This window comes from Camelina sativa, chromosome 4, assembly GCF_000633955.1.
Source record: "Camelina sativa cultivar DH55 chromosome 4, Cs, whole genome shotgun sequence".
In the NCBI taxonomy this organism is placed as follows: domain Eukaryota; kingdom Viridiplantae; phylum Streptophyta; class Magnoliopsida; order Brassicales; family Brassicaceae; genus Camelina; species Camelina sativa.
Window position 1 is genome coordinate 21,580,955 of NC_025688.1, and position 26,763 is coordinate 21,607,717.

The following is a 26,763-nucleotide window of genomic DNA, read 5'->3' on the forward strand; positions in this document are numbered from 1 at the left end:
GATATCACTCCTCCAGCTCAATTCACCAGTTCCAAATGTCAGAATCTTATGGTGTTCCCTTTGATCAGAAAATGGATAAGCCTCAGACAATACCTTGAATTGCTTTTGCTTGTCAATGGGATCAATCACTAAGAAGCCTCGAGCCTTTCTGTACCTCATCAGATCAGGTAAGCTCTCATACATTCCGGTGACAGGGTTACAAATCACATGCGATGGATCTTTCGAGAACCACATATCGGGAAAATAGATTAAACCTGAGGCATAGCTACAATTGTTTCGGCTCACGTCTCCTGAGAATTTGGTATGGTAATCTAAATGAGAGGACTTATCGTACCGGTTATGTGGCTGAAGCGACGAGAAGAAGAGCCACTCACCGTTTCGTTCGGCACCAAGTAAGAGACGTGGACGGTTCGAGGACCTGGTCAGGAACAGCTTGGTGAAATCTGGACTGCGAAGCAGAGCCGCCCATTGCTTCGACAGGGTACGGAATCTAGCTACTGATTTCGCCGGCATTCTTGAGAATATCTCGAGAATGAGATCATTTGGTAGTGGTTCCATGATTTTTGCTCTTTTCATCGGATTTGAAGAAACGTTTGTTGTCGCCGGAGTTCGTGATTGTTTCGCCGGAGAAGAATAGATTTAGTGATACGATAACGACAACTCGACAAGGCTGACATTTGATGGGCCTTTGGGTTCTGAATGAGCGAAACCCATCTCTTCATTGGTGTATTACATCTAAAACGCCGTCGCTTAAGCTCATTTGTCATCTTTCGTTTAATTTTGGTCTGTGCTCACGTGCCAATGAAGTTGCTAATTGCTAGTAATGTAGTTAGATACTGTAAGTGGTAATAAACTTGTATGAACTTTCATAGGAATTGCTAAATACTTGGTAATGAATCATTAGGCTTAGCAGTCCTTTTTCCTTTACATTAATACATTTTTTTATTTTTAATTGAAAGTAATAATTTTGTAAACTTTGGCTAATCCCGTTCTAAATTCGGATTTGATTCGGTTTCTGTTTATAAAGTTCTTATAGGCTTTGATTTAAGAAATTTTATTAGGTGTAATTTGTGTTATTTTGGATGAAATGCATGTTTTTCTTGAAACAGAATAAATTGGTTTTTCTTTTCTTTTTTAATTAATAGATTTGTTCAATTATGGTTTATGGATAAAGAAAAAATGGAATTTAGGGTACAATGTGAGTTAAATGTGAACGTAAGAGAGGACGGAAGCATGGGATAATGATGAAGGGAGCGGCGCTTAAATCTGAAAATCTCGAGAATGGAAACACACAACACGTCACTTCACTCTCTCACGATCGAACATGTGATTCTTGTGTGCTGCGACGACTCGTGACTCTTGCCTCTCTTTTCTCTCATGTCTCTTCCGATCCTCCTCCGAAATAAGGAAACAAAACAACAAAAGGATAAAGATAAAAGGAACATCGTTAAAAGCTTTAAAGCTTTAAAGTGTTGTCTCAAGAAAAAAAGAATTATTGGAACCCCAAAAATACTTCGAATGGTGTCGTGCTTTCATACCAAACAAGATTGAAATAAATCAAATTCATTTACTTACCTTTAAAAAAAGAAAATATAAATTGATCGATCATATGTTTAAACTTTAAACTATGAGATATGAATAAATTAGTAGTTAAAATCATTATCTATTACTAATAAGTTTTGGCTAATTTCTACCCAAAACCAAAGTTTACAAAGATTTGCCTAGCGTAAACCAACAGATTAATAAACAAACAAACCGACTCGTTTGTAATAGCCAAGCTTAATGAAACATTAATGGGATTACCATGTGTGTGAAACTGTTTTAACTTCTTCTTTAAGCTATCATCAAAATTGTGTTATAAGTCAGCACTAGAACTGTTTGGAATGTAGCCATGTAGGGGACATCTAGAAATAGGGATTATAAATATTAGTTTTAAGCCTTTGATAGAAATTTTGATAAAGTTGAAATCAAATGGTTGAAGACTTTTTTATTTTTCCTTTTCTTTTGAAAAATAACAGAATATGAGAAAGTAACGGTCACATGCGCGGGTGAAAAAAGCAATTCTATGGGAAGTGAATCGAACCGTGACAATATTTAAGCACTCACATACTCTTTCTAAGCTCCATTATCATCATATCCTCTTCTTTCCTTCTTCACTCTCAATCTTAGTTCTTCTACTACTTCACTGCAACACAAATGGAGAAATCATCATCAATGAAACAATGGAAGAAGGGTCCTGCTCGTGGTAAAGGCGGTCCACAAAACGCTCTTTGTCAGTACCGTGGAGTCAGACAAAGGACTTGGGGGAAATGGGTGGCTGAGATCAGAGAGCCCAAGAAGAGGGCAAGACTTTGGCTTGGTTCTTTTGCTACAGCTGAAGAAGCAGCCATGGCTTACGATGAAGCTGCCCTCAAACTCTATGGTCACGAAGCTTACCTCAACTTACCTCATCTTCAGCGTAATACAAGACCTTCTCTGAGTAACTCTCAGAGGTTTAAATGGGTACCGTCAAGGAAGTTCATATCTATGTTTCCTTCTTGTGGTATGCTAAATGTGAATGCTCAGCCTAGTGTTCACATTATCCAGCAAAGACTAGAGGAACTTAAAAAAACTGGACTTTTATCTCACTCCAATTCTTCTAGTTCTTCCTCCACTGAATCGAAAACTAATACTAGCCTTCTTGATGAAAAGACCAGCTGCAAGGGAGAAACAAACAATATGTTCGAAGGTGGTGATCAGAAGAAACCAGAGATCGACCTGACAGAGTTTCTCCAGCAGCTAGGAATCTTGAAAGATGAAAGTCATGCAGAAGCAAGTGAGGTAGCAGAGTGTCATTCCCCTCCGCCGTGGAACGAGCAAGAAGAAACTGTTAGTCCTTTCGGAGCTCAGAACTTCAGCTGGGATACGCTGATCGAGATGCCAAGAAGTGAAACAGCAACGATGCAGTTCGACTCTAGCGATTTTGGAAGTTATGATTTTGAGGATGATGTATCCTTCCCTTCCATCTGGGACTACTGCGGAAGCTTAGATTGAGTAAAAGCATTTCACTTGTAGATCAGATTCAGAAGTACACATGGTTTTGGGTTCAGTGTAGTGTTTGGAGTAGATACATAGGTAGAAAGAGATATGCTCCGAGTGTAGTTTATTACTATGCAGCAATAAATTGAGTCGGTGTACTTCTGGTATGAATGAGTCGTTTCGTGTTTTTTGGGATATCAATGAAGCATGGTCATTTTTTCTCAATCCTTTTAGCACAAGTGTTAGAAAAAGTATGAAAATCACAGTCCTAAAACAATGATATGTTTTGTGCAAGTAAACATGCAAAAGCTTCCTTATCATATCCACTTTCATGAAGATCATATCTAATATCCTAATAAGTATGGTCGTATGAACAGATTTACCTGTAAACCATGATTCCCGAAATGACCAGTGCAAATTTCATCGCGAAAAGAAAACGACGAAATTGACTAACGTAGACCACGTCTACTCTAGACAATATCTACATAACTATAACAGGCCTAAACAGAAGCTACAGTAAACCTTCATGACTTTCTCAGGGTTAAGCCATAAAAGGATCCCTTATCAATGGAAAGAGTAGAGTAAGATCAAACACGAAAGCGAAAACATTACGAATACAACAACCTCACTGATTAAGCACAGAATTCCTCTTCATTCCAATATAAGAAATAATGCAACAGATACACTAGTCATTCGAAAGAGAGTAATAATTCTCAGTAACTTGACACTTGATCAATTTTTGAGTCTGTGGAGGAGACAAAAAAAACTAACCCTACAGATCATTTATATATAAGGGCATCACGACCAGGTCCAATACCAATGTAATGGATGGGCACACCCACCAGTTCTTCAATCCTCTCAACATATTGCTGTGCAGCCTTTGGAAGATCAGAGTAATCTCTGACCGAGGAAATGTCTGTCTTCCATCCAGGTAACACTTCATACTCCACCTACAAACATTTGGACAAATAAGAAATAAGTGCCATTTCCTAGACATTAAGATGATACTCTGTTTTCAGGACTTTATCAGATACTATAGGAACATGTTGAAGCAAATGATTTGCCTGTCAGATAATCAAACTAATAACAAAAGAAGTCTCCCTATCCATAAATGGAGACAGTCCGACATATGTCAGAGAACTATACTTACTTCCAGTTCTTCAAGAAGACGAAGATCGCCAGGGAATGATTCAACAGGGGTGCCATCACGCCTCTTATAAGCCACACCAAGCTGGATTTCATTCAGATCCGAAAGTACATCAAGCTTAGTGAGATTAAGTGATGCAAATCCATTGATTTGGCAAGAAAATTTCAGCGCAACAATGTCAAGCCAGCCACACCGACGAGGACGACCAGTTGTGGTGCCGAACTCCTGCCCAGCCAACCTAAGAAGGTCACCACCTGGGCCCAAATTTTCTGTTGGGAATGGGCCTGAACCAACTCTTGTAGTGTATGCTTTCACCTGAGAAAACAGGAACATCAAATGCTTTCACATCTCTTTTATTGCTTGCAGAATAACCGTATGCCAAATATATGCACAAGATCAATGCTACTAAACTCCTCACAACATAGGTTAAACAATACCAAGACCAGTGCAGAAAGAAAAGTCTAAGAGTGAGTAAAATGCTTACCACTCCAATAAGATCACCAACAACTCTTGGTGCAATACCAAGACCTGTGCAGATCCCACCGGCTGATGGGCTGGAGGAAGTAACAAATGGATATGTGCCAAAGTCAATGTCCAACATTGTAGCTTGACCACCTTCGACCAAAATCTTTTTCTTCTGAGAAATCGAGTCATTTATGAAATGGACAGTGTCAGTAATGTAAGGCTCCAATCTCTCAGCATATCTCTTGTATGCTTCAACTTCTTTCCGAAGCATGTCTGGAGTATATTTGAACCCTTCAAACCTTGCCGCTGCATCTGATAGTAAAAGGTCAAGCTTTTGAGATAAAGTATCCATGTGCCTGAGATCACCTACTCTAATACCATTCCTTATCACTTTACTAGAGTAGGCAGGACCAATTCCCCTCTTCGTGGTGCCAATGAACGACTTTGCAAGCTCAGATTCCCTGAGCCCATCAACCTCTTGATGGAAATCGAATAACAAGTGAGCACGATCAGAGACCAAAATCCTTCCTTTACAGGAGACATCACTGGACTCCAAACCATCAATCTCTTTGAAGAGACCTGGCAAATGCACCACAACTCCGTTTCCAATCACACAAGTAGTATCCTCGTTCAGTATACCTGAAGGCACAAGGTGAAGTGCAAACTTCTTTCCTTCCGCATTATATATAGTGTGTCCAGCATTAGCTCCACCCTATGGTAACCACAAATCACAAAACTCAAACATAAAGACTCAAACTTTGCCAGAACAATCAAATCAGGAACAGAAACTTTACACATTCAATTCAAATGTTCGCAAATCTCCAATTGCAAGCAGAGACTAAATTGACCACATATAAATGAATTCAATCCTTAAACAAGAATCTGACAAAAAGNAGGTTAAACAATACCAAGACCAGTGCAGAAAGAAAAGTCTAAGAGTGAGTAAAATGCTTACCACTCCAATAAGATCACCAACAACTCTTGGTGCAATACCAAGACCTGTGCAGATCCCACCGGCTGATGGGCTGGAGGAAGTAACAAATGGATATGTGCCAAAGTCAATGTCCAACATTGTAGCTTGACCACCTTCGACCAAAATCTTTTTCTTCTGAGAAATCGAGTCATTTATGAAATGGACAGTGTCAGTAATGTAAGGCTCCAATCTCTCAGCATATCTCTTGTATGCTTCAACTTCTTTCCGAAGCATGTCTGGAGTATATTTGAACCCTTCAAACCTTGCCGCTGCATCTGATAGTAAAAGGTCAAGCTTTTGAGATAAAGTATCCATGTGCCTGAGATCACCTACTCTAATACCATTCCTTATCACTTTACTAGAGTAGGCAGGACCAATTCCCCTCTTCGTGGTGCCAATGAACGACTTTGCAAGCTCAGATTCCCTGAGCCCATCAACCTCTTGATGGAAATCGAATAACAAGTGAGCACGATCAGAGACCAAAATCCTTCCTTTACAGGAGACATCACTGGACTCCAAACCATCAATCTCTTTGAAGAGACCTGGCAAATGCACCACAACTCCGTTTCCAATCACACAAGTAGTATCCTCGTTCAGTATACCTGAAGGCACAAGGTGAAGTGCAAACTTCTTTCCTTCCGCATTATATATAGTGTGTCCAGCATTAGCTCCACCCTATGGTAACCACAAATCACAAAACTCAAACATAAAGACTCAAACTTTGCCAGAACAATCAAATCAGGAACAGAAACTTTACACATTCAATTCAAATGTTCGCAAATCTCCAATTGCAAGCAGAGACTAAATTGACCACATATAAATGAATTCAATCCTTAAACAAGAATCTGACAAAAAGAAAAAGGTAAAAATGTCAACTTTACCTGACAACGAGCAACGATGTCAAAGTGTTGGGCTAAGATGTCAACGAGTTTGCCTTTACCTTCATCGCCCCACTGGCAACCTAGGACACCGGATACTTGACTCAGTGAACCAATCCGTCCAAGAGACTCAGTGGCGGCTGAATCAGTTGCAACGCTCAGTGAAGCCGAGGCAGCTGGACGTTTAGCAGAGCAAGAGACGAAGCTTCGAGGGTGGTGGTGGAGCTGAGGATAACGGCGGTGATAAGGACCACCAACGGCGAATCTTGGATTGGAATTGAGAGAGAGGGAAGAGAGAGACATCTTTCAAATGAGAGAGAGAGAGAGAGAGAAGAGGAGGTGACAAAGTCTTAGGGTACGCGCCGGCACTTGAGTATGCCGAAACCTGAACAAAGACCTTTTTCAAACTGAGCTCAGGTCAGGTGAACTTAAATGACCATTTTGCCCTTCACATGAAATATGTTCTAAATCAACAATTAACCAAAAGCATTAAACCGAAACCCAATTTTACAGTTCATACATCTTCAGATCTTCTAGTTCGAGCCATCAGTTGAACCGGAATATGGAATGAATTTGATTTGGTTAAACCGAGACTAAAACCGGTCGTAACACAAAGCAAAAACTAAACTGAATATAAAAAGACAGCGTTTTGTTTGCATGATATATATGCATATGATTGATGGTGTACCTAACTCAAAACCCAAAGATATATTTATTCCTTTTCAAAAACGATCGATTTAGCAATGAATCTTTTTTTTTTTGGTTAAAGTTTTGGAAATGAATCTTGAATGATTCTGCCAAGTATATATGTGTATATGCTTCTGCAGCTTCCAGAGGTATTTACTTTCAAAGTTGCAACTTATTTTTTTGAGATTTTTTATCAGATGGTTTTATGGTGACATTCTTGAGGCAACCCTTGTTCTTTATAATTAGTCCGGTCAGTCACCACTAGCTCTCGATCGTCTCCACGTATCATTGGTGTAGCTTGAAATGTAGAGTTTGTGTGAAAGTAGCGAAGATGTTGTCTTGCTATTCATCAGTTGAGAGAATTGAACAACCCAGTCTTCTTCATGTCCATTAAGAATTTAGGCCATCGGAGGAATTTCATAACTATTCTAATATGTTATAATATGCATCTAATATGTTATAACTTGTGAATTATACGGCCCATGTTATATGTATATATAATATGTTCTGCTACATTTACGTATAACTATTAGTTTGTGTTGGTTTTCAAAAATGTAAATCGTAATATGTAGAAGCTTGATTTATTTATTTATGTAATTTGTCTAAGATTTCTCTAATATTTTTAGTCATTCTCTTTGCATTTTTGCGATATGATAGAGATCATGCATGTGTTCATTGTTTTATTTTGCATGCAATACTAGATGTGCTAGCTCCTTACTTATTTCCAAATATTACGATAATTTCAAAAGAGTGACAGTAAATATATATTTGTTTTTAAATTTAACAACCTTTATTTAAATTTAAACCACATATTGACGCATTTCTACGACGTTTTTATTTGTTAAAGACTATCTAAAACACAGGCATATAGCCATATATGCAAAGAGATGAATGTCCAAATATACATTATCCAAGAATCATTAATCAAAATAATTTAATGTAATAGAATATATATAACTAGACATACTCCAACCATACTCTTCAAGAAGAAAATAGAGCAACCAACCTCTAACTTAAATTTCACCATCAAACCAAGAACAAAGGAAAGCATTATGATCAACTCAAAAAGTACATTCATCCTCACATTATCTATCCTAATATGCCTCTCCATAGCCATATTATCCGAAGGTCAAGCTACTCCTTTTCTATTGCAATTTGATCGGTGGGAAATGTTGCTTCCGAGCATCGGTATATCCGCCATGCACATGCAACTTCTCCACAACGGCATGGTCATAATGTTCGACCGTACTGATTTTGGTATCTCAAATGTTTCTCTACCCGGAGGCATCTGTCGGTATGATCCTACTGATACCGCGGTCAAGTTCGATTGCACCGCACACTCGGTTCTCTACGATGTTGTCTCCAACTCATACCGTCCCTTGCAAGTCCAAACCGATACATGGTGTTCTTCTGGTGCGGTTCTTCCCAACGGAACATTGGTTCAAACCGGTGGATACAACGATGGTGAGCGCGCTGCTCGAATGTTTACCCCTTGTGGTTATAGTGAAACATGTGATTGGATGGAGTTTCCTCAGTATCTATCCCAACGTAGATGGTATGCCACCAACCAAATCTTACCCGATGGACGAATCATTGTGGTCGGAGGAAGAAGACAATTCAACTATGAAATTTTCCCTCGACACAATTCTAGGTCTAGAAGCTCAAGATTTGAGTTTCTTAGAGAAACTTCAGATGGAAGTAACGAGAACAATTTATATCCGTTCATACATCTTTTACCTGATGGAAACTTATTTGTCTTCGCTAACACAAGATCCATTGTGTTCGATTACAAAACGAACCGTGTCGTGAAAGAGTTTCCAGAGATTCCAGGTGGTGATCCAAGGAACTATCCAAGCAGTGGTTCTTCTGTACTATTCCCATTGGATGAAACCAACGACACTAACGTGCAAGTTGAGATAATGGTCTGTGGAGGCTCTCCTAGGGGCGGCTTCTCACGTGGATTCGTGCGTGCCACTTCCACGTGCGGGAGGCTAAGACTGTCCGATCAGAATCCAAGTTGGGAAATGGAAACCATGCCCTTACCACGTGTCATGGGAGACATGCTACTCTTACCCACGGGTGACGTTATCATTGTAAACGGAGCCGGAACTGGTACGGCCGGGTGGGAGAAGGCACGTGACCTGGTTATCCAACCCTTGATTTATCACCCGTTTGATCATCTCTTCTCTGTTATGTCCACGCCAACGCGTCCTAGGATGTACCATTCCTCAGCTGTTTTATTACCAGACGGTCGTGTTTTAGTTGGCGGAAGCAACCCTCACGTTTATTACAATTTCACCAACGTTGAGTATCCCACGGATCTGAGCCTTGAGGCTTATTCTCCACCGTATCTATCTTTCACGTCTGACCCAATACGTCCCAAGATATTGACAAGCGACAAAGTATTGGGTTACAAGAGATTGTTTAACGTCGATTTCTCCATACCTCAGTTTCTGACCGTTGATCTTCTCTCTGTGAGGATAGTTGCACCTTCCTTCACTACACACTCCTTTGCCATGAATCAGAGGATGGTAATCTTGAAGCTACTCTCTGTGACGCGTGACCAGCTAACAAATTCCTATAGGGTCAGTGCCTTGGGTCCATCAACAGCTGAGATTGCTCCTCCTGGATACTATATGATGTTTTTGGTGCATGCAGGTATACCCAGCTCAGCCGCTTGGGTGCAAATTGAGTGAACCTTATTTAGATGATGAATAAATTGAAATGTATGTTACATTACATGTTTGGGTTTATAGCATAATTATATGAATATGAGAGAGAACAAAAATAAGAGGGAGGAAGAGAGTAGATACGCAAGAATGAGTCAGCTCGAGTCTGTCTTATGCTGAATAAATTGACTTTTTTTAATATAACATTGGTTTGAGTTTAACAAACAGCGTTTTGCTAACATAATATGACTGATGGTGTATACCTAATTCAAAACCCAAGATTATTTCTTTTCAAAAAGAATCGATTTGGCAATGAATCTTGAATGATTCAGCCACGTATATATGTATATGCTTGTGCAGCTTCTGAGGTATTTACTTCCAAAATTCCAACTTCTTTTCGAGATTTTGTTCAGCTGGTTCTTTGGAGACATTCTTGAGGCAATCCGTAATCTTTAGTCCGGTTTACAACTTGCTCTTGTCTCCATGGATCGTTGTGTAGCTTGAAATGCAGAGTTTGTATGAAAGTAGCAAAGATATCGTCATGTTTCAGTTTAGAGAATTGAACAGCCCAGTCTTCTTCAAGTCCATAACTAGATTTTTGTCTCTCTGCTTCAAGCAAAATCGAGTCTCGGAACAAAAATCTTTGCCAGAGCTTCTTTACATTAGCCAGTCTAAATTGTATCTCTGTCTCACTGAATCCCTGTTGGAGATTTCAGATTATGAATGAGTCTTGAGATTAGGAGCAGATAAAGTTGAGGACAAGACAGAGAAGTAGAAGGTGTGGTTTACCCGGAGAGTGTTTATGAGATTTGGAATGTCATCTTCGCTGACACGTACTGCAAAGCTTTCGTAATTGAGCACGTTCTCATACGGCAAGTAGATTCCGTCCTAATAAAGACACATCAACAAACGGATCAGACATCTTAAGTTTTTGGAATGTATAGAATGTGTTAAGTTCAAGGTATATTACCTGAATGATGACTGGGACACATCCTTGTAAGATACTATCTTCCATGCGTCCACTCCAACCATCTCCAGGGAACGCACCACAGAAGATTGAATTGGCTATGTCCTTGTGGTAATTGTCAGAACGCAATGGAGTTACAATCACATCTTCTGTGTGCTGCTTCCCGAGCTTACCTTCTATGTTAGGACTCGAACCAAACTCTTCTGCTAGCTTCTGCCTGATTCCCATACTATAGCTGCATTAGATGTTATTGGAACGTTATATACATCTCCAATAGGAATGCTGTTTTAAGCACAGCACGATTTTCGTATACGATTTCAACATGATTTCTTTAAGTCAAAGACTTACGAATCTTCAGGCCGTCCATGTTGGTACGCAGGTCCGAGATTCCCATTGAAGTAAAACAATGTTTTCCGCTTCTCCCGAGGCCTAATAATAAGTAAACGAACAACTTTCAGGCCTTGAGTTTTAAGCGATATGACAGAAACAATGTCCAAGAACCATCAGAGAATATTACCTTGCCCAGTAATTGGCACGCATTGAGTAAGGATCAGGAACTTTCCAAGCTGGAATCACGAGATCTTTGCGAGGGTCAAAGCAAGGATGATCTCCTCTCCTCTCATCAGATATACTATCCCAGTTATCACCCCTATAAGCTGTTGTCGAATGGTTATGCTTAGAGTTCGTGTTACCCCAATGAACTAGCATCATGCTATTCCATATCTCTTTAGGAGCATAGCAAGCACCTTCATCCCATGAGAAAAACTGCCTTTTCCAGGCGTAAAAAGATTAGCCACATTAGTGTGGAGAAATCCGTGTAAAAAATCAAGAAACAAGCTTTGAGATAAAATCCTATAGTTGTATGCATCATCATACCCAAATATGGTCTCTCCCAGATGTGCGATTCCAGTATGGATATTTCTCAACGATGTGGTCATAAGCCCTTTTGTAGAACTCTAAGGTAAGTGAGCTTCTTAATCCAGTATGATTCTGAAAGTAATAAACACCTAGACAATATATGAGTTCTAGAGCTTCTGCAAGCAGAGAATCAAAAAGGTGAGTTTCTCAACCCAACCTGCATGTTAAGGTGAGGTGCATCATCAGCACGAGTAATAATGCATGAATCAAGAACAGGAACAAAGAAGAAATCTGCCTCTTCGGCATTCAGTGTACGATGAGTGGTGGCCAAAATGTTCTCGTAGAATGCCATCTTCACAAATCAAAAGAGGCAAAGAAAGGGCAAAGTTATTGTTCAATTCAAATTCAGGAGAAAATGGCTAAATTATATGGTATTCGACTCAAGTTTAGTAGGAAACCTGGGAACCATATAGATAATCTGTCCATACTGTTGCATTCCTCTCATCATAGATCCTATTAACACATTCAAGTTTAAAATGCCGTCCCTGCAACATCAAATTCAAATCTGAGGAGACTGATAACTTTTATCATAAAAGGTGATTTAACTTTTTTGTGTAAGGAAAAAAAGTTTGGGTTGTGACCTCAAGAAGTAAACTGTTGAAGTCTGGGGGTAGATCATAGATGTATATAAGAGGCCTCTTTTTCTTCACCACAGCACTTAGATTAATGATATTTCCTGGGACTTCTTTATCACTTGGAACTTCAAGATGTGCTGGTCGAAGCCATTGTGGCCACTCTCCAACTGTCGAGAGAGTGGATGGGATACTACAATCTGTTCCAAACCAGCCTTTATCACACTAAAAACAGCGGTAAAAAACAAGAAAAAAGACACACAAGGTTAGGAAAACATTAGATTACGAATATGCAACCTCTCTCGGTAGCATGATGTCAAGTTTGATGATGTGAATGAAGCATCTTACCTGACAGAAACCTCCTCGGCATTTGCCATGTCCAGAGCACTGATTAACACAGGTACATTGTACAGGAATTTCACAGAACCGTCCCCAAAGACAATCATATTTGCAGTCACATTCCTCTTTGATTTGCACCTTTAAAGCGTATGCATCTTCTGGATCCACATTGCACCATCCTTGTTTGCTACTGTTTGTTGTTAGAATATCTAAGTCTGGTTTCGACCAATCTGTCATTTTAGGTTCATCAGGATTCGCCGGCGAACTGTAAATACATATGCTTAAGTTAGAGAGCTTTTAAGCTTGAATTGAGAAACAATAAGACTGTAGAAGAAACTTACCTAATTTGAAATCCACATGACTCTGGCACTGGACGGTTTGGATATTTTGTGCCTTCTCCACAAAAGCACATTGCTCTTGTGGTATCACAATGTGTAGAACAGATCGAAACAACCCATGGACCATATGGCATCTCAGGTGTTTTCTCGTAATTGCAGTCTAAGCGCTGCTTTTGCGAACAATCTTCGCCTACACAGAACAGACAAAGTAACTTCATTTACACACCGATCTCAATAGTTGTAATAACTAATAACTAAATAAAAAATATCAGCTGTTAGTTAATGTTTGCAGGATTGTTGTGCATTACTTCACCATCTACAAAGCAATCAACTTAAGTTCAAGAAGAATTCAAATAGCCTAAACACTAACCAGTAAATCCAAGGAAGCAACGGCAAATTCCAAATTCATGGTTACAAACACCTTCACCACTACAATCATTCATACACTTTCTCCCACCAATTGGCTGCCAGAAAAAAGAAAAAAGAACAACCATTATAACAAAATCAAAGAAACAACATTGTTTCAAGATACACCAAAAGAAAACTCACCTCAATGATGTCAACTTCTTTGGTAACTGCATGACAACTAGAAAGCCATTGTCCAATCTCAGCTTTCCACGAGGCATTTCGATAAACAACTGCACCGTGTGAGTCAGCAGGAAACCGGCGATCAAAGGAAACAACAACTGATTGACTAGACTCTCCAGTAACTTGCGTGATTGATTCATTACTTGGTCCACAAAGATTCTGAGCTTGCCTTATACTAACAGAATCAAAAGAAGGCAACACAGGACCGAGAAACAGATGAACCAGTGAAACCAGAACAATGACAGAAGCAATGGTAGCTATCTGAGACCATGAGAACTTCCATTTCTGGTGAGAAAACATGATCCTCTAAGAAAGAGGAACCCAAAGTTCTTAGCTTTCAAACTTGACAGCCTGAGTCATCATAAACAACAATCAGTATGATACAAAACCCAAATTCTCACGAAACATAAAATAAATGGCGTAAAACGATTATTCAGGAAGATAAATGATTAACATAATGGAATCGTCAAAGTAACTGAGCAGAAAAAGAAAAAGAAAGGAAAGATAGACATAGACCACAAGGTTGGGCAATAAAACCATAATTGCGCAATTATATTTAAAAAACTTAAAGCAGTAAGCTTTGACTCGAAATGCAAACACTTTAATGGCTCCTAGAGAACACAAAACAAACCCAGAGAGAAAGTAACAATTTTGAAACCGATTCATACACAGGAGAACAATGGCGTTTTCATACAATGGATCCAAAACGAAGGATTTACAAAATTAAAAATTTTAAAAAACAGAGAGCTATAAATAAAACATATTACCAGAGTCACAAGAATGAGAGACATAACATTTTTGTGAAGAAAAAAAAAAAGAGAAAGAGAGAGAGAGAGAGAGCGACAAAACTCACCAGCTCTGAAGGGAAACATCTCATGGGTTTACAACAACGATGGGAAGATTTATACTATGAGTCTCTAACTCTCTATATGATTAATCATTAAACTACAAAGAGAGAGAGAGATTTGAATAATAATACTAAATTAGTATTAAAATGTTTCTTTGAAATTTGTAATAATGAGAGAGAGAGAGAGAGAGAGACGGCCACGGGGATCTCTGGGCTGGCCACAGCGCCGGGAAGGAAAGCAATTGATTATGGAAGTGGTCGTCGTGTGCGTCATGTTTGTTCCTCTTCTTGACTTCTTTAATTATCTTTCCTTAATTCACCGTCTTTCCCGGTACGATCTCGTTAACCGTTTCGAACCGGTTTATTTTTGGTTTTTTCATCCAAAGCAACTTGATTTTATTTTGTAACCGTGCCGGATTTTATCAATTTAATCACTTCAAATAATAAATTAACAGTAATTATGAAATTCGGAGAGGCGTTGACGGCTGTGGGCAAAACGGTAAATATGTCTCTTTCGCTCTTTTCTTTGGTTTCATTGTCTGAGAAAAAGACCGTGGTGGAGTGACGGCACTACTCCAACAAACAGATGTATAAATTACTAATTTATCCCCGGTGATGGCAATTGTGTGTCCGTTTTTTTCGAGCATCTTTTGTATTTTAATTTTATTTTTCACTAAATGATTGAAATTTAAGACTCACGTGAGTTTTACACACTAACGTTTCGCTTTATCATGAATCATGATGATCTCAGCGAAGACTCCACAAATTTAAAAGTCTTTTTTTTTTTCTTTCCGAATATTCAAAAGTTTTATTCATCTTGATTCTTCTTGACAGCAATTTTATTTCGTTGGATGTCACATCTTGTATTTCTAGATCCTAGCTGCTAGTTTTAAGACTTACCTATACCATATAATCACATTTTTACTAATATATTCTCTCAGTGCGGTACATCAGGCAATATAATTCATGTTATTCCATTTAGATGGGGTTTACAAAATCTAAAGATGTACTATTGACAAATACTGCCACCTTTGCAACGAGCCAATTAAAAAAAAAAACTCGTTAGAATTTGTTAAGTTGTCACAATCCACCATAAAACTTTATGTTGTTTATACAATTGGGTAATCTACTGTAAATTGAAAACAGACAGGTTCCATGCATTGTTAAAAGAGAGAAAGCTCGTGGTTGAGGTGAAAACGTGATAGAGTTTCTTATGTTACATATATAAATATAAAATTGGCGATGCACAAAAAACTGCTCTGAGCTGCTGAGCATGATACTGTAATATCACTGGACGGTTGCATCTATATTTTTTAGTTTCTTTAATTATTATTTTACTTTCCAATTTAATTATTGTTTTACATAAGTCTGGTTTGAATGTTTTTTTTTTTATAATTTTAATTAGAAAGTGAAGTCAACGAAATACAGTACTTCTGCTGGAGTATATTCCTCGGTCTAAGGATGATGACAAGGGCTTCTTCCCAAGTTCATATATACATGTTGACAAGAGCTTCGCAACGGCCCTAGCCCTTTTATGAAACATTGAAACTATTATATAGAGCTTGAGTATGTTGACAAGGGCTTCCCAAGTCCCATGACATATTTTGAATTTTTTCTTCGCCCACCACAACTTGGTTTTTTATTTTCATGATTTTTTTTTTAGTTTTTATAAAGTTGTAAGTTGATGAAAGTGAAACTAAAACAATCTTGATGATCTTATAATACGAAATGAATCTACCTTAATTATGTCACAACTCACAAATCAAAAAAAGAAAAAGAAATCTACCTTATTTCACCACACATTATTGGATTTTGAAAAACAAAACCAAACTAAAAGATAACACATTGAAACATTTCATCATGGTTGGCGGGCAATACATATTAGCAATAATACCTAGGTGTTTACTGTTTAAGGTCTGTTTTTGGGGAAGAGATGGTTGGACAAAATCGATTTGGGGGATTCAGTGGACGAAGTGGCGTTTCTAAGAAATCCCTTAAGTTCTTTGGCCACTTCAACCATTTTGGGAACTTCCCCTCTATCACCCATGCATCTTTCTGAGAGGAAAATGAAAGCTTCCATTCGACTACGCTCTTCTTCTGAAATTTCACCCATCTTTGGATCTACTACGTCCTCAAATCTTCCCTCACCAACGGATTTAGGCAACCATTTTGGAACCTTTCTTTCTAAACGGTCCCTTTGAAGAATCCCACCATAAAGCTCACGAAAATTCTCTTCTCCTGTTATAAGCTTTTGTATAAAAATTCCAAAACCGAATGCATCAGTTTTCTCCGACACTACATGATTGATCAGATAGTTATCATCAAAGTAGACATACGCTCCCTTTGCGAAACGAGAGCTAAGCTTGACAAATGTTTCTCCTTCCGGAATTGAGACGCATCTAGAGAAATCATTCAGCTTCGCAACACCATCTTTATCCAATATTATATTCCGAAGATTCATTTAGCATATACGAAAGGCCTTTGGAAAGCAGAGTGAAGATAAGCTAAAGCTGTTGCAACATCTTCTGCTATCTTAAGTCTCTTTTCCCACGACACAACTATATTCAAATCAATAGAAGAATAATGTTTCTCTGCACCATAATAAACTAGGAATGGAATATCAATCTCAAGACAACATCCCACCAATTTCATGAAGTTTTTGTGACCGCTCACCATCGATGATATCGCTATGTCGCGGGCTTCGGGGTAAAAGTCTCTAGGGTGAGGAGGCTGTGCACGCCATAGTTTCTTGACGAGTATCGTGCGATGGTTAAGTGTACCTGAATACCACCTCTCATAACCAAATAATCCAGAAACAAGACTAGACTTGCAAAAGTTTTCGGTAGCGTTGACTATTTGATCAGCTGAGAAGAATTTGATAGGATTAGATTTGCCATCACAACACTCGATGAGCTCTTCTAACAAAATCTCCCCTCTCACACGTTCCAGGAACAACCTCTCGTTCTTAATAATGGCTCGCAACTTCTTGTTTTTCCACCGATCCATCCGAAAGCCTGATCAATTAGAAAGAAGACCAAGACTGAAGATGTCACACTCTGACTTGAAGATCAGATCAGATATAAAGTCAACTTGTCGTTGTTGAATATTCTACAAACGCGTCCTTTCACTGTTCCACAAAACTTGGGACAAATATGGTTATAATTTACCACTTCACATGAAATTCCCGGGGAAGAAGATGATAAAAATTATTGTTATCTTATAACAGAAATGCAAATTATAATTGGATAATATTGTCCTCATTGACAAAAAGAAAAATAAAAAAAATACTCATGTAACATGTAGAAGGATGGGATAAGTCAAATATTTACACGTCTCTAACAGATTTTGTCTGGCGATAGACTATTTGTTACGAATATGTACAATCACATGTAAAAGAAGAGCATGTGATCCTGCTACATAAATTAAGACAAATGATGCTACACAAGAAAAGTTGTAACTAAAACTCAACAACCTTGTTTGTTCCTTTTAGTTATTTCTTTTCCCCTTAGCTGCAAGACATATTGAAAATATGAATAAAGCAGTGAACAAAGTACAGCTGAATATAACTAGGATGATGATGATGATGAATTTCTTGTGTATATATTTTTAAAAAGAAAATTTGGTTAGATAGATCAACCACTTCAAACGATACTTTCGTACCTTCAAACTATTTAATACCAAAAAAAATGTTACAACTTTGACTTAAAATATTAGTTGAAACTGTAGTAAAGAATACAAAAGAATCAAACGTATTAGAGATTTCATTTAATTTCTGCAAACCACGAAAGAACGAGTACTCTCACACTTTACACCGCACATAAACATGTCCATCCATGCATGTGAATAGAATCACAAAGATGTTATTGCTTTGCAAACAAAAAACAAAAGGCATCATCAGCTTAATTAAACAAGGAATGAGAGAGAGGACAAAGTGACGTAGCAAACTGCAAACATATAAGAACAAAGTGGAATATAGCATCCACGATAGTCGATAGTGGTAGGTTAGTTTATCAGTTACCTTTAAGCAAGGGGCCGGCATGATAAAACAAAACTTAAAAGTAGGTCAATTCAATCGATTAAAAGAGATAGAGGATGTTTTGGAGAATAAAAAACAAATCGAGGGACTTAAACCGAATAACAAGAAGGAAAAGAAAAAAAACGCTTAAAGCCGTGTTCGGAAACTGTATCGTGTGAGTCCTCGTGATCATCTCCTTACACGTACGTATGTGTATAAATTCAATCAATCAATAAAAATTCAGTTTACCCATTCCTTATAATTTCAATCGCTCCCATTTAATCGCAAAGTTATTATTATTATTTTTTTTTTTTTCTGGTTGGCTTATTTATTTTTGCCCCATTTTTTAAAAATAAATGCACTGCAACTTGTCTTGAAATCTGGGGTTAAAAAAGAAAAAGAAACTTCGCTATTGGGTTTTCTGGAAATCTCAGAAACGATTTTTTTGGGTTTTCTATACTTCGCTTCCTTACATTAGCTTTGGTGTTTTTTTTTTTGTTGGGTGTGAGGACATTTTTCCATGGTGATTGCTGCAGCTGTCATCGTGCCTTTGGGCCTTCTCTTCTTCATATCTGGTCTCGTTGTCAATCTTATTCAGGTTTGGTTTGGTTTCTTTTTCTGATTCGTTTTTTCTGTCACTTGTTTTTTTTTTAAGATTCCGTTACATTGTAGATCCTTTCTTCTTTTTACATACCTCTTTCGTATTTGATTCACTGCTTTTTTTAGGGTTTCCGTCCGTCGAGATTGGGTTTGTTCTAATTCTTTCTTATTTGTCGGTATTTTCTAAATTTTGAGTGTGTGTGTGTGTGTGTCACATATGATGAGTATAAGCTCCAAAATCGACTCGTGGAGCTCATGCACTGAGCTGAAGAGTGTTATTTGTTCTGATTTATTGTTGATTTTTACAACTCTAGTATGCTTAATTTCCTTATTACACACACACACGCACGCTCCCGTCCTCTGCAATTGTATTCTCAACAGTTTCTAGGTTTTTGGGATTGAGGAAGGAACCTTTCATGTTTTCAAAGACCCTTGTTGATTTCTGAACTCTTGTTTGCTTCAGTTTTGATGTTTACAACGTATTTGTTTTTCAGGCACTTTGCTATGTCCTCATTCGGCCGCTGTCTAAGAACACTTACAGGAAAATCAACCGGGTGGTTGCTGAAACCTTGTGGTTGGAGCTTGTTTGGATAGTTGACTGGTGGGCTGGAGTAAAGGTATCCACCTGCTGCGCCCTGCGTTTTTCGTAGATTTTGCTTATCTTATCCAACTTTATGAGTTCCTCTGACATTTCTTGTTTCTTTTGCTCTAGATCCAAGTGTTTGCTGATAATGAGACCTTCAATCGAATGGGTAAGTTTATCTATGCTTATTGGCAATCGAAACAGCTTCTGATGTCTTCTAAGAAATAGAATTCCTGTATAAGAACGAATCTGTAATTTCATTGACTGTCCTACAATTTTTCTTTCAGGCAAAGAACACGCTCTTGTCGTTTGTAATCACCGTAGTGATATTGATTGGCTTGTTGGATGGGTTCTGGCTCAGGTACATAATGATAAATTTAATCTCACAGTTTCATCCACCTTCTTTTTTAAGTTTTTTGATGAGCAATCTTGTATACTTGCAATGGGACCATGTCTTGCTTTCTAGTTTCTAGTGAATAGATATTTTCTTAGGTAGAAGGTCAAAGTCCCTAGTGATCCCCTTATTAGCTAAGAGGAATATAGCATCATCATATTTTCTTTAAAAGGCTCCATGGTATGCTGTTTACATCTTTTGATTTATTATTTCATGTCTTTCCTTGCAGCGGTCAGGTTCCCTGGGAAGCGCTTTGGCTGTAATGAAGAAGTCTTCCAAATTCCTTCCAGTATGTGAATATATATTAGCTTAATGCTGTAAATCAAATAGTAACCTTAATTTCCATGTCTGGTTCTCTACTATAAGCTAGAAATGTGATACCTGGCTTTGTGTTTGAAAAAAGATTTTTGTTTTAGGTTAATACACTACTCCTTTTTTATCTGTTACATACTCCATAGTATTCATAAACATAGAATTTTCACCCACAAACAGGTCATAGGCTGGTCAATGTGGTTCTCAGAGTATCTGTTTCTGGAAAGAAATTGGTCCAAGGATGAAAGCACCCTAAAGGTATGGGTTTATATTATTCTTTTGCAACTCATTTAGTTTTGCTATTGTGTAAAATGTGTAATAATAGTAAGTGCAGCTACCTCGTTCATGAGGGGATTAGCCTGAAAATGCAGAATCTTCATTTCCAGACCATGGGTTATGTGTGTTTGTCTAAATTTACAGTCAGGTCTTCAGCGCTTGAGTGACTTTCCTCGACCTTTCTGGCTAGCCCTTTTTGTGGAGGGAACTCGCTTTACAGAGGCTAAACTCAAAGCAGCACAAGAGTATGCAGCCTCCTCTGACTTGCCTATCCCTCGAAATGTGTTGATTCCTCGCACCAAAGTAAGTTGTAATATTTTTCTTTTTGCGCATTCTTGGGGAAACTTCATATCTTAACTGTGTAACCTTTAAAGAGCAAATTACTATGATTGATCCAAAATATGCCTGGGTAGCCTTTATATGTTTCGTCAGATCAACTTGCTGGTTGTTATTGTGTCCCTAATTACTAGACTTGGCTTGTATTTTTGTTTCAGGGTTTTGTGTCAGCTGTTAGTAATATGCGTTCATTTGTCCCAGCCATTTATGATATGACAGTGACTATTCCAAAAACTTCTCCACCGCCCACGATGCTAAGACTATTCAAAGGACAACCTTCTGTGGTAAGCAAGGAAAAATATGAATAGGTTGTATAACAATTGAATCTTGCATTCTTCTCACAACGAATTTCAAAGTACTCACTGCGTTAGATCATATCACAATACATTTTTTTACTGGAACTGAAACGAACATAACTCTATATATCACCGTTGCTTACATAATGTGTAAGAAACTGTAGGACTCATAGCATCCCAAAGCTTTTTTTTCTTTCTTTTTTCTATTAAACTCGTGACCTCATGAATGCAAACCATTGCTGCTGGTTTCAGGTACATGTTCACATCAAGTGTCACTCCATGAAAGACTTGCCTGAATCAGATGACGCAATTGCACAGTGGTGCAGAGATCAGTTTGTGGCTAAGGTAAAAATTATGGATGTTGGTATTCCAATTTTCAGTTAATGTCATTGAAAAAAGCTAGGAAAAACTTTCATTTTTATACCCTCATCTGGGCTCTCTGATACAGGATGCTCTGTTAGACAAACACATAGCTGCAGACACTTTCCCTGGTCAACAAGAACAGAACATTGGCCGTCCCATAAAGTCTCTTGCGGTGAGTCTATAAATAGAAGTCACTACATTCTCTTGGTGGCATCAATAAACTCACAAATCACTTGATCTCTTTTCTCAGGTGGTTCTATCATGGGCATGCGTACTAACTCTTGGAGCAATAAAGTTCCTACACTGGGCACAACTATTTTCGTCATGGAAAGGTATCGCGCTATCGGCGCTTGCTCTGGGTATCATCACTCTCTGTATGCAGATCCTGATACGCTCGTCTCAGTCAGAGCGTTCGACCCCAGCCAAAGTGGTTCCAGCAAAGCCAAAGGACCATCACAACTCAGAATCATCCTCCCAAACAGAAGTGGAGAAGCAGAAGTAAAAAAGTGGATATCAAAGATCAAACAACAAACACAAGAAGAAAAGCGTGTCAGTTTTGTTATAAGAAACAAAAAAAAAAAAAAACTCCCCAAGTGAAAATCCCTTAATTATATTGTCAACTCCGTTTTGTTCATCTACTATTTACTACTACGACTCTCAGCCTTATGTCTATTAGTCGATTGATGTATAGGGTCATGATCAAATCAACGATTTTATCCCTATAGACCTTGGGGATATTTTTCTCAAGCGCATAGGCCTTGTATAACTTTCTATTACTAGATTGGAATTTGGGATTTGAAGATATTAAACTCTCCTTCTTTAAAAACAGTTTCTTTATTTTCTTTCGTCTTGACAGTGTAGACACAACAATCTGTTTTTGCAAGAGCTTCATGGACATGGACACATGTTCGAAGAAAAAAAATCAGAATCCGGTTCACGAATTTAACTATATGATTAAACCAATTCAACTGTACTGGGTTATGCGGTCAGGGAGAAAAAGGTAAAACAACAGTGTCTTTTTTCTTTTTTTTTTTTTGTTCCCTTCCATCCATCAGTGTATATAAACACAGTTTTTTTCTTTTCATTTTTTTGTTTGTTTGTCCACACAACCCTAAAACCCTTCACGCCGAATAAACCCTTCAACTTCGATTCCTCGCGCCGCTTACCCACTCTTTGAAATCACCCGATTAAAGTCCCCAGTTTGTAACAATCTCAAAGCCACAGAGACTGCTGAACCCTAATTGTCTCCCTTCTTGCAGAATCCCTAATCTCCTCGAACTAATTAGCACAGTTTACACACCCTCAGAAAGCGGCACCGTCAAACGCAATGGCTCAAGCTCAAACCACAGAGGTGTGTTTCAGTATTCATTCACAGCTCTTTATTGTTTCCCATGGTGTTTGATTTCTTTTTTCTTTTTGGGATGATTTAATCTTAAGTTGTCGAGGTTTTGTTTGTTATCCAGGGAGCATCCCAGGTGGTGGAATCTGTTAGATTCAGTTTTATGACAGAGAGAGATGTTCGGAAGCATAGTTTCCTGAAAGTTACGAGTCCTGTATTACTCGATAACGTTGAGAGGCCTGTTCGTGGTGGTCTCTATGATCCTATCATGGGTCCTTTAAATGATAAAGAAGCGTAAGTTTTCTTCTATATGTTGGTTTGGGATAATTGATCTTGATTGCTCTGATAATCTTGTTTGTAGTTCCGAATGATGCGCTTTGGNCTTTCTTTTTTCTATTAAACTCGTGACCTCATGAATGCAAACCATTGCTGCTGGTTTCAGGTACATGTTCACATCAAGTGTCACTCCATGAAAGACTTGCCTGAATCAGATGACGCAATTGCACAGTGGTGCAGAGATCAGTTTGTGGCTAAGGTAAAAATTATGGATGTTGGTATTCCAATTTTCAGTTAATGTCATTGAAAAAAGCTAGGAAAAACTTTCATTTTTATACCCTCATCTGGGCTCTCTGATACAGGATGCTCTGTTAGACAAACACATAGCTGCAGACACTTTCCCTGGTCAACAAGAACAGAACATTGGCCGTCCCATAAAGTCTCTTGCGGTGAGTCTATAAATAGAAGTCACTACATTCTCTTGGTGGCATCAATAAACTCACAAATCACTTGATCTCTTTTCTCAGGTGGTTCTATCATGGGCATGCGTACTAACTCTTGGAGCAATAAAGTTCCTACACTGGGCACAACTATTTTCGTCATGGAAAGGTATCGCGCTATCGGCGCTTGCTCTGGGTATCATCACTCTCTGTATGCAGATCCTGATACGCTCGTCTCAGTCAGAGCGTTCGACCCCAGCCAAAGTGGTTCCAGCAAAGCCAAAGGACCATCACAACTCAGAATCATCCTCCCAAACAGAAGTGGAGAAGCAGAAGTAAAAAAGTGGATATCAAAGATCAAACAACAAACACAAGAAGAAAAGCGTGTCAGTTTTGTTATAAGAAACAAAAAAAAAAAAAAACTCCCCAAGTGAAAATCCCTTAATTATATTGTCAACTCCGTTTTGTTCATCTACTATTTACTACTACGACTCTCAGCCTTATGTCTATTAGTCGATTGATGTATAGGGTCATGATCAAATCAACGATTTTATCCCTATAGACCTTGGGGATATTTTTCTCAAGCGCATAGGCCTTGTATAACTTTCTATTACTAGATTGGAATTTGGGATTTGAAGATATTAAACTCTCCTTCTTTAAAAACAGTTTCTTTATTTTCTTTCGTCTTGACAGTGTAGACACAACAATCTGTTTTTGCAAGAGCTTCATGGACATGGACACATGTTCGAAGAAAAAAAATCAGAATCCGGTTCACGAATTTAACTATATGATTAAACCAATTCAACTGTACTGGGTTATGCGGTCAGGGAGAAAAAGGTAAAACAACAGTGTCTTTTTTCTTTTTTTTTTTTTGTTCCCTTCCATCCATCAGTGTATATAAACACAGTTTTTTTCTTTTCATTTTTTTGTTTGTTTGTCCACACAACCCTAAAACCCTTCACGCCGAATAAACCCTTCAACTTCGATTCCTCGCGCCGCTTACCCACTCTTTGAAATCACCCGATTAAAGTCCCCAGTTGTAACAATCTCGAAACGACAGAGACTCTGCTAAACCCTAATTGTCTCCCTTCTTGCAGAATCCCTAATCTCCTCGAACTAATTAGCACAGTTTTACACACCCTCAGACAGCGCCACCGTCAAACGTCATGGCTCAAGCTCAAACCACAGAGGTGTGTTTCAATATTCATTCACCGCTCTTTATTGTTTCCCATGGTGGTTCGATTTCTGTTTTTGGGGATGGTTTAATCTTATTGTTTTTTTTATCCAGGGAGCATCCCAGGTGGTCGAATCTGTTAGATTCAGTTTCATGACAGAGAAAGATGTTCGGAAGCATAGTTTCCTGAAAGTTACGAGTCCTGTATTACTTGATAACGTTGAGAGGCCTGTTCGTGGTGGTCTCTATGATCCTATCATGGGTCCTTTAAATGATAAAGAAGCGTAAGTTTTCTTCTATAAGTTGGTTTGGGATAATTGATCTTTATTGCTCTGATAATCTTGTTTATAGTTCCAAATGATGCGCTCTTCATTATGTTTGGTTTCCCTAAAGCTTTTATTGTCCTCTTTATGCAGTTGTGAATCATGTGGTCAGCTCAAGCTTTGTTGTCCAGGACATTGTGGTCATATCGAGCTTGTCTATCCTATTTACCATCCTTTGCTGTTCAGTCTTCTTTACAATTTTTTGCAGAGGACCTGTTTCTTCTGTCATCACTTTATGGCAAAAGCGAATGACGTAAGATATTTATATATATATATATATATATGATAAGTTTCATATAGTTGCGTCTCATTCGCACTTACTAATGCTTGAAGCTCCTTTCTCATGTTTCTTTTTTTTTGTTTTGTTCAATTGAAGGTTGAGAAATGTGTTTCTCAGCTGAAACTTATTATGAAGGGTGATGTAGTTTCCGCGAAGCAAGTGGAGGTTAAAAGTGACAGAACTTCTACTGAGTCAGAGAATAGTGACGTAAGCTGTGATTCAGGTTTAACCAATGATTCATCCCAAGAATGTGAAGATTCTGATATGGGAGACCAGAGATGGACATCTCTTCAGTTTGCTGAAGTCACTGCTGTCATGAAGAATTTTATGAAGTTGTCATCAAAGGAGTGTGATAAATGCAAAGCAAAAAATCCTAAATTGGAGAAACCTATGTTCGGATGGATTCGCATGGTATGTCCTCTTAAAAGTTATTGATATTCTTTAATCAAAATTTGTTCGTCAAAGTAATTTTCTTATGGTATGCATAAATGAAAATTTAGTCCATTTTTCTAATTGGGAAAAAAAACAAAGTTCTTGTTCAATTAGGTAGATTAGCAAACTCATTCGATTCCAGATTGGCGAGTCTTTGGAGTTTTAGGTATTGAGTGTTCCATTTAGCCCTAATGTTTGCTCTGTAGTTTTGTGTGTGTATGAGAAGTGCCTTAGGAAGCATCATTAGCCGAATCCCATTAAATTCAGTATGCCCCTGTTTTACTCATTTTTTTTATCTTAGTAACAATAACTTTCACAACTTGTTTTGGCATTTGATGATAAAACACTTTGAATTTTTTTACTGAACCCTTCATTTCTTTTGTATTATTTCTCCCATGATATTGCAATTGGTTCAAAGACCCTATGAAGTCAGTCACATAAAAGGACCTCGTACTTTTTGTTTTGATTCTGTGGATTCTAGAGAATGTGTGTGTTGCGCTCATACTCCTGTAGTTTTTCCGTTTACAAGTCTTATTCATGGACATTATATTTCTACATGTGTGCACTGGATTGACAAAGTGAATTTCCACGTCCAGCATGGTTCTGTTTTTTTTTTTGCTTTCTATTATTTATGTGATGCTCCTCCTTGATATCTTCAAAAGCTGTAATATTCCTTATCAATAACAATCTTTTTAAACAGAAAGGTATGAAAGCATCCGCAGTTGGAGCTAATGTGATTCGAGGGCTTAAGGTAAAGAAGTCCACAAGCCGTGTTGAAAATCCTGATGACTGTGATGATAGTGGTATCGATGCATTATCAGAAGCTGAAGATAGTGGTAAAGAGAACAGAGAAAAGTCTACGGAAATAGCTAAAGAGTTTGAACAGCATAAGGATGATTCTAAAAGAGACCTTTTGCC

At 38.2% G+C, this 26,763-nt stretch overlaps 8 protein-coding genes and 1 pseudogene across 9 annotated transcripts in view; 5 read left to right on the plus strand and 4 right to left on the minus strand.

Moving 5' to 3' along the window:
- The window catches only part of LOC104784129 (F-box protein At3g57590-like), a 2,569-nt gene extending 1,893 nt beyond the window's left edge, over positions 1-676 (minus strand). The window contains exon 1 of one of the 2 annotated variants that reach the window (XM_019244846.1): positions 255-676. In XM_019244846.1, the coding sequence (XP_019100391.1) occupies positions 255-576 (322 nt within the window). In that variant the 5' untranslated portion in view covers positions 577-676. Of the gene's footprint in view, positions 1-88 lie in introns of both variants that reach the window. The other variant, XM_019244847.1, reaches the window with a different exon arrangement.
- On the plus strand, positions 2,117-3,243 carry LOC104781667 (dehydration-responsive element-binding protein 2F-like). Its single transcript, XM_010506390.2, has one exon. It carries the CDS (start codon positions 2,197-2,199, stop codon positions 3,031-3,033), a length of 837 nt encoding a protein of 278 aa, XP_010504692.1. The 5' UTR covers positions 2,117-2,196; the 3' UTR covers positions 3,034-3,243.
- On the minus strand, positions 3,651-6,873 carry LOC104781669 (adenylosuccinate synthetase, chloroplastic). The gene is made up of 4 exons (XM_010506391.2): positions 6,485-6,873; positions 5,586-6,278; positions 4,169-4,480; positions 3,651-3,968 (listed from the first exon to the last, which is right to left on the minus strand). The coding sequence occupies exons 1-4, from the start codon at positions 6,782-6,784 to the stop codon at positions 3,798-3,800; spliced, it is 1,476 nt and encodes a 491-aa protein (XP_010504693.1). The 5' UTR covers positions 6,785-6,873; the 3' UTR covers positions 3,651-3,797.
- LOC104781671 (aldehyde oxidase GLOX-like) lies at positions 8,177-9,898 on the plus strand. The gene has a single exon (XM_010506394.2). It carries the CDS (start codon positions 8,221-8,223, stop codon positions 9,862-9,864), a length of 1,644 nt encoding a protein of 547 aa, XP_010504696.1. The 5' UTR covers positions 8,177-8,220; the 3' UTR covers positions 9,865-9,898.
- LOC104781670 lies at positions 10,050-14,668 on the minus strand. The gene is made up of 14 exons (XM_010506392.2): positions 14,413-14,668; positions 13,521-13,910; positions 13,342-13,435; positions 12,975-13,161; positions 12,643-12,898; positions 12,304-12,519; positions 12,121-12,207; positions 11,880-12,014; positions 11,681-11,794; positions 11,322-11,569; positions 11,153-11,233; positions 10,808-11,039; positions 10,627-10,725; positions 10,050-10,537 (listed from the first exon to the last, which is right to left on the minus strand). Exons 2-14 carry the CDS (start codon positions 13,857-13,859, stop codon positions 10,247-10,249), a joined length of 2,379 nt encoding a protein of 792 aa, XP_010504694.1. The 5' UTR covers positions 13,860-13,910; positions 14,413-14,668; the 3' UTR covers positions 10,050-10,246.
- Positions 16,163-17,433, minus strand: LOC104781672 (annotated as a pseudogene).
- Positions 18,642-22,385, plus strand: LOC104781673 (1-acyl-sn-glycerol-3-phosphate acyltransferase 2). The gene is made up of 11 exons (XM_010506396.2): positions 18,642-19,019; positions 19,516-19,638; positions 19,734-19,773; positions 19,892-19,965; positions 20,228-20,287; positions 20,491-20,568; positions 20,731-20,889; positions 21,081-21,206; positions 21,471-21,563; positions 21,667-21,753; positions 21,832-22,385. Exons 1-11 carry the CDS (start codon positions 18,942-18,944, stop codon positions 22,081-22,083), a joined length of 1,170 nt encoding a protein of 389 aa, XP_010504698.1. The 5' UTR covers positions 18,642-18,941; the 3' UTR covers positions 22,084-22,385.
- LOC104781675 (1-acyl-sn-glycerol-3-phosphate acyltransferase 2-like) lies at positions 23,343-24,277 on the plus strand. Its single transcript, XM_010506398.2, has 3 exons — positions 23,343-23,455; positions 23,559-23,645; positions 23,724-24,277. Exons 1-3 carry the CDS (start codon positions 23,390-23,392, stop codon positions 23,973-23,975), a joined length of 405 nt encoding a protein of 134 aa, XP_010504700.1. The 5' UTR covers positions 23,343-23,389; the 3' UTR covers positions 23,976-24,277.
- Positions 24,564-26,763, plus strand: part of LOC104781674 (DNA-directed RNA polymerase I subunit 1-like) — an 11,413-nt gene continuing 9,213 nt past the window's right edge. Inside the window, exons 1-4 of the mRNA XM_010506397.2 lie at positions 24,564-24,826; positions 24,925-25,094; positions 25,227-25,386; positions 25,510-25,824. Coding sequence (XP_010504699.1) covers positions 24,803-24,826; positions 24,925-25,094; positions 25,227-25,386; positions 25,510-25,824 — 669 coding nt within the window. The 5' untranslated portion in view covers positions 24,564-24,802. The remainder of the gene's footprint in view (positions 24,827-24,924; positions 25,095-25,226; positions 25,387-25,509; positions 25,825-26,763) is intronic.